This window comes from Phaenicophaeus curvirostris, chromosome 20 (assembly GCF_032191515.1).
Source record: "Phaenicophaeus curvirostris isolate KB17595 chromosome 20, BPBGC_Pcur_1.0, whole genome shotgun sequence".
Lineage (NCBI taxonomy): Eukaryota > Metazoa > Chordata > Aves > Cuculiformes > Cuculidae > Phaenicophaeus > Phaenicophaeus curvirostris.
In genome coordinates, this window is record NC_091411.1 from 2,108,800 (window position 1) to 2,120,059 (window position 11,260).

The 11,260-nt window shown below is 55.0% G+C and overlaps 1 protein-coding gene across 1 annotated transcript; it reads left to right on the top strand.

Annotated features, from left to right (window-relative positions):
- Positions 1-862: 862 nt before the first annotated feature.
- Positions 863-10,983, top strand: WDR31 (WD repeat domain 31). Its single transcript, XM_069873124.1, has 9 exons — positions 863-1,238; positions 2,976-3,105; positions 3,976-4,050; positions 5,056-5,200; positions 5,283-5,383; positions 5,924-5,991; positions 6,699-6,840; positions 7,825-7,987; positions 10,747-10,983. Exons 1-9 carry the CDS (start codon positions 1,192-1,194, stop codon positions 10,905-10,907), a joined length of 1,032 nt encoding a protein of 343 aa, XP_069729225.1. The 5' UTR covers positions 863-1,191; the 3' UTR covers positions 10,908-10,983.
- The last annotated feature ends 277 nt before the right edge of the window (positions 10,984-11,260 follow it).

The following is an 11,260-nucleotide window of genomic DNA, read 5'->3' on the forward strand; positions in this document are numbered from 1 at the left end:
GATGAGGTGCTGAGGGACATGATTTAATGATTGATGGGAATGGTTGGACTCGATCCGGAGGACTGGGTCCTTTCCAACCTGGTGATTCTATGGTTCTAAGATGGTCCCACCTAGCTTGGACCTGGGGTTGGAGTTTGGACGCAGAAGGTGCCATTCCCAAAAGGTTTTTCAGCCTGTGGAAAAACCACTGCAAGTTTTACATGAAGTCAGGCTGGCCCAGTGAAGTTCGGGCTGCCTGTGCCTGCAGTTACCTTGATCTACAGCCATGGTCTGAGCAGCCAGCTATACGAACTCCAGTCTGGAGGTGTTTGCACACACCCATCTAGAGATTGGGATCTCTGGATAATATGGAAGCCAAGAGAAAAACATTGCAGTAAGAGGAGGTGGATAGCAGTAGAAAAATTCTAGGCAGCAGCTCTGTATCGCGGCCTCACCAAGCTTGGATATTTTAAAGCTCAGCTGCGAAAGCTCCAGGGTCTGGAGCCCAGGGGTTCTGGAGGTGGCTGAGGACCCTCGGGCTGTTTAGTTTGGAGAAGAGAAGGCTGAGGGGAGACCTCATCACTCTCTGCAGCTCCTGGAAAGGAGGTTGTGGTGAGGTGGGCGCTGGGCTCTGCTCCCAAAGAGTAAGCAATAGGACAAGAGGAAATGGCCTCAAGTTGTGCCAGGGGATGTTTAGATTGGATATTAGGGAAAATTTTTTAATGGAAAGAGTGTGAAGCCCTGGCAGAGGCTTCCCAGGGCAGTGGTGGGGTCTCCATCTACAAAGGGGTTCAGTACATGTGTGTGGCTGTGGCACTTGGGGACGTGGTTTAGTCGGCACAGTGGTGTTGGGCTTATGGTTGGACTGGATGAACTTACAGGGTTTTTCCAACCCTAATGATTCAAACATTCTGTTATCATATGTAAGGTGCCTGTAACCTCACCTCTGAAGCTGGCTCCACTCTGAGCAAGCAGTTTGCATGGGGAGCTCCACATGTCTCCTCCTCTGAGGCTTTGCTACTTATTGTAAAGGAAGTTAAGGTGTAGATAACATGTTATCAGTACCTTATCAGTACACAAGAAGCAGATACCTCTCTGGATTCCCAGTAAAGCTTGTCTCCTCTCCCACAGCTCACAGCCCAGCAGCAGGCACCCAAGATGCTGATGTGATGCTCGGTGCTGCTGGCCATAGCGGAGCCGTGCTCATTGGTTATGGGGAAACTGCAGAGTAAAATCAGCTTCCACACCTCCAAATACAGGTAAAACAACCCCAGACAGTCACATCTTAAGTTAATTAACCAGTTATGAGGGTGAATAGAGAACAGCAAATGAGTACAGAACACAGCAAGCACGTGGGTTTGGTTTCATTATTGAAGGCTTGGATCCGAAACGGCGGGACCAGCAGGTCCAGGGAGGTTCTTCTCCCTCTGGACTCGGCACTGGTGAGACCGCTCCTCAAATCCTGTGTTCAGTTCTGGGCCCCTCACCACAAGAAGGATGTTGAGGCTCTGGAGCGAGTCCAGAGAAGAGCAACGAAGCTGGGGAAGGGGCTGGAGAACAGGCCTTATGAGGAGCGGCTGAGAGAGCTGGGGGTGTTTAGCCTGGAGAAGAGGAGGCTGAGGGGAGACCTCATTGCTCTCTCCAACTACCTGAAAGGAGGTTGTGGAGAGGAGGGAGCTGGGCTCTTCTCCCAAGTGACGGGGGACAGGACGAGAGGGAATGGCCTCAAGCTCCTCCAGGGGAGGTTTAGGCTGAGCATTAGGAAGAAATTTGTCACGGAAAGGGTCCTTGGGCACTGGCAGAGGCTGCCCAGGGAGGGGGTTGAGTCACCTTCCCTGGAGGTGTTTAAGGGACGGGTGGATGAGGTGCTGAGGGACATGGTTTAGTGATTGATGGGAATGGTTGGACTCGATGATCTAGTGGGTCTTTTCCAACCTGGTGATTCTGAGATGAGAGATCAGCTGAGAGCAGAGGGTGGCAGCAGGACCCACTGTGATCTGCCAGGCTGGTGTCACAGGAGAGCGGCAGAGCCTGGAAGGCGTGAGTGGAGGTAGAGGCTGCTAAGATGGAAATGCAGCTTTCCTCTCTTCTTTGTGCCAGAACGGGCCAAGTAAACATCAAAACATTTAGCAGCTTTCGAGGTGGAACATCCCACCTCACCCAGGAGATGCATTTGTTCATGCACAGCTGTTCTTTGGCTTTCTAAAGGTAGATGAATACTTGAATCCTGGGTTCCATTTTGGGTCCCTCAGTACAGGAAAGACATTGAGGGGCTTGAGTGTGTCCGGAGGAGAGCAACGAAACTGGGGAAAGATCTGGAGCCCAGGAGTCCTGGGAGCAGCTGAGGAGCCTGGGGCTGGTTAGTCTGGAGAAGAGAAGGCTGAGGGGAGACCTCATTGCTCTCTGCAGCTCCCAGAAAGGAGGTTGTGGGGAGGCGGGTGCTGGGCTCTGCTCCTGAGCAGCAAGTGACAGGATGAGAGGAAATGGCCTCAAGGTGTGCCGCAGAGGGTTTAGATTGGATGTTAGGAAAAATTTCTTCACTGGAAGAGTGAAGTGGCTGCCCCAAGCAGTGGTGGAGTCCCCGTCCCTGGAGGGGTTCAGAAACTGTGTGGCCATGGCCCTTCAGGACATGGTTTATCAGGCACAGTGTTGTTGGGCTGACAGTTGGACTGGATGAGATTTGAGGTCTCTTCCAACGTTCATAGAATCATAGAATAACCAGGTTTGAAAAGACCCACCAGATCATCGAGTCCAACCATTCCCATCAATCACTAAACTTGAGGCCATTCCCTCTTGTCCTGTCCCTTCTCACTTGGGAGAAGAGTCCAGCTCCCTCCTCTCCACAACCTCCTTTCAGGTAGTTGTAGAGAGCAATGGGTCTATGTTGTCACTCTCCAGCCCAGCCAGTGTTGCCACCTCCTGATCCTCAGTATCAGTGCTAAACATCACCCTGACATTGCCTTAAAATGCCTCCCACTGCTGTGCCTCTGCTGCAGGGCCGATGGCTCCGTGGAAGAGCCAGGACCCATTCGAGCCATTCGGCAGCACAGCCCTGTGCACACCGACGCCGTCACTGCTGTGGCTGCTCTTCAACCCGACCTGTGTGTGTCCGGTGGAAGGGACAAGGTGAGCAATCCCTGCTGCAGGGCACAAAGCAGTCACAGGTGGGGAAATGTATTGACAGAGAGAAAATAAGGTGATGTGGTCCAGAGGAGGCTACAAGGGTGATCCGAGGGCTGGAGCACCTCCCGTATGAGGACAGGCTGAGAGAACTGGAGCTGTTCAGACTGGAGAAGAGAAAGGATCTGATGGGACCTTATAGTGACCTTCCAGTACCTGAAGCAGGTACAAGAAAGCTGGGGAGGGACTGTTCACAGAGGCTTGTCTTGATAGGATGAGGGACAATGGGTATAAACTGGAGAGGGTCAGACTTAGACTGGACATAAGGAGGAATTTCTCCACAATGAGGGTGGGGAGGCCCTGGCCCAGGTTTCCCAGGGAAGCTGTGGCTGCCCCAGCCCTGGAGGGGTTCAAGGCCAGGTTGGATGGAGCTTGGAGCCCCTGATCCAGTGGGAGGTGTCCCTGCCCATGGCAGGGGGTGGAACTGGATGACCTTTAAGGTCCCTTCCAACCCAAATTATTCTAGCATTTTATGAAAAATGAGCTGTAAAAGTTTCCACAAATGGTAACAACTTTGTCAGCTCCTGGATCTAGAAAGGAAAAATGAGCTTCAACTGAGGGAATGCGCTGAAGTGCATAGAATCAAGTGTTATAACCTCCCCAGAGCTCAGATTGCATCAAACGCTTTCACCCAGGCTTGGAATCGCTGGCAATGGTTGGGCTCTAAAGTCAGTTGTATTTGCTGTGGGAGCTCAGAACCAGAAGGTTCTGTTCCCTCTTTGAGCCTGGCCCGTGCGCTGCTCTTGCTGCACCGTGACCAAGAGCGTGCACAGCCCTGCCCTGCGGCACTGAGCGCCTCTGCCCTCTTCTCCGCAGAGCGTGGCTGTTTGCAGCTGGAGATCCGGGGCTGTGCTGCGCCGCTTCGTCGGCCACGAGCGGGAGGTCACCAAGGTGAGTGACCATGGACCGGGTGCAGGGGGGTCTCCTGCGTCGTTACCTGCCAGAAAATGGGGAACTGGGAATTATGGAGCAGTGGTTTGTCATCCACAGAGGGGTCACTTTGCTCCGCCTGAAGGAGAGACCAAGGGGTCAGAGGGTTTTCCCAAGGTCCCAGCTGGTATTTTGCTGTCCAGGTGAGCAGCACGGAGCGGTTGCATCCACACCAAGCCGGGACCCAGAAAGCTTAGCCATATGCTTATCTTCCCTTCCAAAAGACTGTGTAGCAAACACTCAGGATGGATTAGAAGGTCAAGGTTTTGATTCAGAGATGCTGTTCACTTTTCTTCAGGTCTCATTCCATTAGACTTGTTGTTACTCTACATTATTCTTCCCAGCTGTGCCGGGGGACAGCAGGACTTTCATTTTTCCTCCTGGCATCCTGATTACACAGCCAAACATGCTATTTGGAGAGGAAAAGTGCAGGGTTTATAGATGTGTGTATGGTGTGGCCAGCATCCCTCTGGCTGGGGGCAACCCCAGAGGGTCCCCTGTGCTGTGGCTACTGAAAAGACAAAGAGGGCTTCCTTCATCCCACTGCTCAAAACAACCATGCACTGGGCTTGTCTGCATTTTTAAGGAAGTTTTTCCCATACAATTAACGGCCTTTGAGGACAAGATCCAACAACAGCCGCCCATCATCCAGCACGCTGGTTCTGAGGGGGCAGGATTCATGCTGGTGGGTCGCACACCTCGCTGCCCAGCGTCCCCCATGGCTCGGCCTCAGGGCTGCAGCACTCGCACTCGGGCTGAGGGATTTCCCCCAGCCCCACTGTGTCAGGGCTTCCCTGTGGCCGGGATCCTGCAGAGCAGAAGCAGAGACACAGCGTGAGCATCGGGCAATCCGGCACGGAGGAATCCAGCTTGGCCACGCCAGAGGGTGAAGGTCAGGCCCTCCCCAGTCATGTTTCTGTACACCCTGGGGTGGATAACTGCTTTCTCCCATCCTTTCCTTGGCAGATCACCTGTGCCCTCGACTCAAACAGAGTCTTCAGTGCATCCCGAGACAAGACAGTGATGATGTGGGAGCTTCACGGGACTTCAGGGCCAAGCCAGCTCTTCACAGGACATGACCTGGTTGTTACTGGTCTGGCTGTCAGCCCAGGTGAGGAACAATGTGCTCCAATTCACCAGGGATTTCTCGTCAACCTTTCTTGCCTGTTTTTGTTGTTAACTTGTGGTTGCAGATGCCTCCCAGCTGTGCACGGGGTCACGAGACAACACTGTGTGCAAATGGGATGTAGAGACCGGAGAGCGTCTGGGCAGAGCCGCTATCTCCAGGAATCTGGTAGGAGATGCTGGTTCCGTGCATCCCATCACTGCCCACTCAGTTATTTCACACATGAAGCCATGTAGAGTGAATTTGCCCTGAGCTTGGTGCTACGAGAAGCCCTTGAGGCACTGCAACTGTTGCCTGTGCATCCAGGGAGACCAGAGCTTGAGGGTGGTTACTCCGTTCTCCAGGTACCAACAGCTCCAGGAGCACAAAGGTATCAAGAGACACACGACAATTTATTTCTGCTCTAACGCAGAGCTGTTAGGAAGCACATTGTGCAATGGGGCTGCACTCTTTTCAGTACCAGCCCAGCGGTGTTGAGTACCAGCTTCTGGTGCCCGTGGTGCCCCTGTTCCATGGCTCTGTGTCCAGTTGAGCTGTTGGCACCTCCTGGCCTGCAAATAACCCCCAGTAACCATGTAGGGATTGAACCTGTTGGAGGGTTCCAGCATTTCATCACCCAGCACGAGGAGGGAGAGGATGGGAGCTCCATGGCTCTGTATCTGGGGTGCATGCTAAGGTGGGCTTCTGCTCATCCTTCCCTCTCTGCAGGTCACACATCTCTGCTGGGTTCCTGGGGAACCCTACGTCATCCAGACCTCGGAGGATAAAACCGTCAGGTAAATTTTATTGTGTGGCCAGAGAGAAGGGAGTTACAGCCTGGGGTGGATGGGGATTAGGGAAGGTGTCAGTGCACGAAGGGCTGTTTCTTGGGTTGATTGTCACAACCACCTGGTCTCCTGGACCCTTCTGAGGTGGATAGAGCCACCTTCCAGCTCACCTGGGTCTTGGTGCATGGACTCTTGCCAGGGGCAGGGGGACACACATGGCTGTGAACAGCCCTGGACATCGGCTGTGGGCAAACAGGGGAACTTATAAAAAAAGAAAGCTCAGCACAGCTGCTCTGGCTAAAGTCAAGGATGCAGTAAGAGCTTCGGAAACTCAGCTTGCTGGGAGGAATCAGAGAATCACAGGATTGTTTGGGTTGGAAGGGAGCTTAAAGCCCATCCAGTTCCGCCCCTGCCATGGACAGGGACACCTCCCACGGGATCCGGTTGCTCCAAGCCCCATCCAACCTGGCCTTGACACCTCCAGGGATGGGGCAGCCACCACTGCTCTGGGCAACCTGGGCCAGGGCCTCCCCCACCTCACAGGAAACATTTCTCCCTAAAATCTCATCTCAATCTCTTCTTTCAGCTTAAAACTCTTCCCTTTCATCCTATCCCTGTGGGATGGCAGCGAGGGCAAAGCGTGAGGGCGCAGCAAGGGTGCGCGGGAGGGCAGAGGGAAGCAGGGGTGCCCCCTTCCCTGCTTGTGTTGCTTCCAGGGTCTGGGACAGCCGGGAGCTGCGGGTGGCACACACCTTCCCAGCCAAGCGACACATTCAGACGTGCTGCGACGTGAGCCCAGACGGGCGGTTCTGCCTGAGCAGCAGCAGTGGTTCCACAGGGGAAGGCGGCGAGGCCACCGTGAGTTTGCTGGGCAGCAAGTCCTGCATTTTCTGGCTTCTTTCACACGTCTGTGTGTGCAGGAGATCAGCGCAGGCTCCCTGGGTGCCAGCCTAGTGGTGGTGTCTCTAGCTGGGACCAGAGCTGAGTGTCATCCTGCCTGTCCATTTGGCACATGTGCTCAGAGAGCTTCTAAGCAGATGCTCTGACCTTCACTGACAGCATCAGGGAGTGTGAGGCCCTCACAGAAAGCCTGTAAGGGCCCCCTTACTCAAGGTGTTGCCAAACCAGGTTCTCAGCCCTGTGTGAACATCAAGAGGCGAGAGCTGAGGCGCAGGGCTGGGGTTGGGAGCAGGCTGGGGCTCGCTGCCCACCCAGGCTCCGCTCTCACGGGTGGAGGCAACACAAACCGCCACTGATGGTGAAAATCCTTCAGGGCTTCAAGTTCTCCAGGACTGCGAGCAGGAGCAGGGAACAGAGGGAGTAGGCATTGCACTGCGAGTCCAGAGAAGAGCGACAAAGCTGGTGAGGGGGCTGGAGAACAGGCCTTATGAGGAACGGCTGAGAGAGCTGGGGGTGTTTAGCCTGGAGGAGGCTGAGGGGAGACCTCATTGCTCTCTCCAACTCCCTGAAAGGAGGTTGTGGAGAGGAGGGAGCTGGGCTCTTCTCCCAAGTGACGGGGGACAGGACAAGAGGGAATGGCCTCAAGCTCCACCAGGGAAGGTTTAGGCTGAACATTAGGAAAAAAATTTTCATGGAAAGGGTCATTGGTCCCTGGCAGAGGCTGCCCAGGGAGGTGGTTGAGTCACCTTCCCTGGAGGTGTTTAAGGGATGGGTGGATGAGGTGCTGAGGGATGTGGTTTAGTGATTGATGGGAATTGGTTGGACTCAATCCGGTGTGTCTTTTCCAACCTGATGATTCTATGATTCTTTTGTAAAACAGCTCTGTGTTGGCGAGTGACCATCATGGGGCCTGAGCTCTGAGCACTGCTTCTTGCCTTGCAGCTGTGGGACCTACGGCAGACACGGCACCAAGTGCGTGAATACAGGGGGCATTTCCAGACCACGACCTCGTGCATCTTCCTTCCATGGGGCCCAGTTCTCGCTCCCAGCATTGCCACATCCTCATCCGACAGCACGGTGAAGGTCTGGGACCAAGGCACCGGAGGTAGGAGAGGGTCCTGCCCAGCGAGTGCACTTTACCTTGGGATAACAAATCTGCTTCTTTTGTTTCTGTCTCCTGGTGGGGATGGGCACGGTGAAGCCTGATGTCACTGGGATTTACTCTTATCCAGGATGGAGACATTGCCCCAGAGCAAACCCTGGGGCTTTGCTTGCCCTCTGGAGAAGGAGGTTGTTGGGGTCCGTGATGTGGGAGGTGACAGGCGTCCTTCCTAAACTAGGAGGAAGCCGTGACGAGATGGCTTGTAAAGATACATCTAAGTTCAGCTCTGGAAGGATAAAAATAAACAGCAGGGGAACTCCGGGGCTTTCGACAGACACAAGCGGGAAGTTGTAGAGAACAGAAGTCTTGCTGGAGGATGGAGGGCTGGTCAGCAGCTGCTCCATCTGCACTTTTGAAGGGGAAGGGCAAGTGTTTTGGGGTTAGCCCTGCTCGCTGTAGAACAGGTGAGGGCTCTGTTGAAGGCTGTTTACCTGCCAAGCCCAGCCGTGGCAGCAGGCTTCTTGGCAACGCCTTGCACGGAGGCAGAGACCTCTTGGGAAGCTGTTGAGATCCCCAGGGTGCAGAGTGCTGAAGGAATCATCGGCATTAGGCGCTCCCCGTGGCTTAAGCACCTCTCCAAATGCACTTATTCAGGATGAAAATAGCGAGCGGTGACCTCCCAGAGCAAAGCTCTCACCTTCTGCTTCCCTCACCTCTCCTTTCGCCCTGGTGCCTGCGTGCGTCAGGGTCGGCAGCAGCTTTGGTTTGATCCTATTGCCTTCACAGCTGGGTGTCCGTGTCCTTCACAGCATCAGCCTTCGCTCTGGCTCTCTTGGAAGGGTGCAAGTCACCAGGAGGTGTCTGTGTCAAATGTGGCTCTTGGCAGCTCTGCGGGGCCGGTGTCCCTGCACAGGCACTGCCTCAGGGCATTTTCAGACGCAAGCAGGAGGGATTTGTGGTGCCGGGCATCATAAATCTTATTTCTGTGTCCCTTTTGGGGGCCAATCACAACTGCGTGTTGAGCGTAGCACAGGGCTTAAGGGAAAACTTTCTGTAAGCAATAGGAACAGGCTGCATCCATATGTCTAGGTAAATCATGTGGCGTTCAACACGGCCAAGGAGCAGGTCCTGCACTTGGGTCACACCAGCGCTCCAGGCTCGGGGAAGAATCATAGAATCACCAGGTTGGAAAGGACCCACCGGATCATCGAGTCCAACCACTCCCATCAATCACTAAACCACGTCCCTCAGCATCTCATCCACCCGTCCCTTAAACACCTCCAGGGAAGGTGACTCAACCCCCACCCTGGGCAGCCTCTGCCAGTGCCCAAGGACCCTTTCCGTGAAAAATTTTTTGCTAATGTTCAGCCTAAACCTCCCCTGGTGGAGCTTGAGGTCATTCCCTCTCGTCCTGTCCCCTGTCACTTGGGAGAAGAGCCCAGCTCCCTCCTCTCCACAACCTCCTTTCAGGGAGTTGGAGAGAGCAATGAGGTCTCCCCTCAGCCTCCTCTTCTCCAGGCTAAACACCCCCAGCTCTCTCAGCTGCTTGTTCTCCAGCCCCTTGACCAGCTTCGTTGCTTTTCTCTGGACTCGCTCCAGAGCCTCAACATCCTTCTTGTGGTGAGGGGCCCAGAACTGAACACAGGATTCGAGGAGCGATCTCACCAGTGCTGAGTACAGAGGGAGAAGAACCTCCCTGGACCTGCTGGCCACGCCGTTTCTGATCCAAACCAAGATGCCATTGGCCTTCTTGGCCACCTGGGCCACTGCTGGCTCATGTTCAATGAGCGGCTGGAAAGCTACCCAGTGGAAAAGCACCTGGGGGGGGTTGGTCAACAGCAGCTGAACATGAGCCAGCAGCAGTGCAGGTGACCAAGAAGGCCAAGGGCAACCTGGCTTGGATCAGCCATGGGGTGGCCAGCAGGAGCAGGGAAGGGATTGTGCCCCTGGACTCGGTGCTGGTGAGGCTGCACCTCGAATGTTGGGTTCAGTTTTGGGCCCCTCACTGCAAGAAAGACATTGAGGAGCTGGAGAGCATCTGGAGGAGAGCAACAAAGCTGGAGCGCAGGGGTTGTGGGAGCAGCTGAGGGCCCTGGGGTTGTTTAGCCTGGACAAGAGGAGGCTGAGGGGAGACCTCATCACTCTCTGCAGCTCCTGGACAGGAGGTTGTGGTGAAGTGGGTGCTGGGATCTTCTCCCGAGGAACAAATGAGGGGACGAGAAGAAATGGCCTGAAGTTGTGCCAGGGGAGGTTGTTTGGACATTAGGAAAAAATTCTTTACTGACAGAGCTGTGAAGCCCTGGCAGAGGCTGCCCAGGGCAGCAGGGGAGTCACCAGCTCCGGACAGGTTAAAAAAGCCCCATGTGTCTGTGGTGCTTTGGGACATAGTTTAGTTGGAAGGTGGGACTGGGCTGGCAGCTGGACTGGATAAGCTTAGAGGTCTTTTCCAATCTTAATGATTCTATGATTTTGGTTGGGAATGTCTCCCTGTGAGCCCTGCAGCTGTGTCCAGGGGCATCTATCCGTCTGCAGAGAAGAGGCAGAACCAGCCTTCAGCCCAGAGCCGTTGGCCAGGCAAGACACAGCTGCCCCGTGGGGCTTATGGGGCTTCTGGAGGGCACATCGCAACAGCTTTTGACAGGGGGATCTGGGACAGCAAGGGGTCAGCTCACCCTCCTCAGGCAAGCAGACAGACAGGAGTAGAGGCAGAGGTTGGTGTGGTCACATCCCCTCTCAGCAAATCCTCTCTCTTTCCTCCCCAGCTTGCCTGGCCTCCTTGTGCCTCGAGGGATCGGGACCGCTGACCTCCCTGGCCGTCTGCGACAGCACCACACTGCTCTGCGCCAGTTTTAACTCCAGAATCCACGTCCTGCAGCTCAGCGAGGGCGCAGAGCGGGCACTGGAGGAGGTGGCGGCTTTTTGACTGCAGTCACCTTTCCGGCAGAGACGGCCCTGCGAGAGGAGGTGGCTCTGAGAACGTCCCCCTGCTCCCCAGCAGGAGAGCAGCAGTGGGGGATCAGATTTACAAGCCTCAGTTTGCGGGAAGGCACCAGAGCTGGCTAAAGCAAAGCCAAATCAGGGATGCATCCGGGCCAAGTTCTTGCTCCCGAACGAGCTCCATGTCTTGCATTTCCAGCAGCTCCCTGCAGGCTGCGGGAGGAGCTGCGAGAAGCCAAGGGGGAGCACGGAGGGTGCCAGGGCTTCAACAGCGAATGCTTGGCGTCCTTCACCTTGCTCCAGCTGAGTGGAGCTGAACCCAGCGTGAGGAACCCAGTG

Coding starts and splice junctions, on each gene's coding strand:
- WDR31 (XM_069873124.1), top strand. CDS start 1,192: ATGGGGAAACTGCAGAGTAAAATCAGCTTCCACACCTCCAAATACAG. Junction 3,106..3,975: donor TGTCCGGTGGAAGGGACAAG/GTGAGCAATCCC, acceptor TCTTCTCCGCAG/AGCGTGGCTGTTTGCAGCTG. Junction 4,051..5,055: donor ACGAGCGGGAGGTCACCAAG/GTGAGTGACCAT, acceptor TTTCCTTGGCAG/ATCACCTGTGCCCTCGACTC.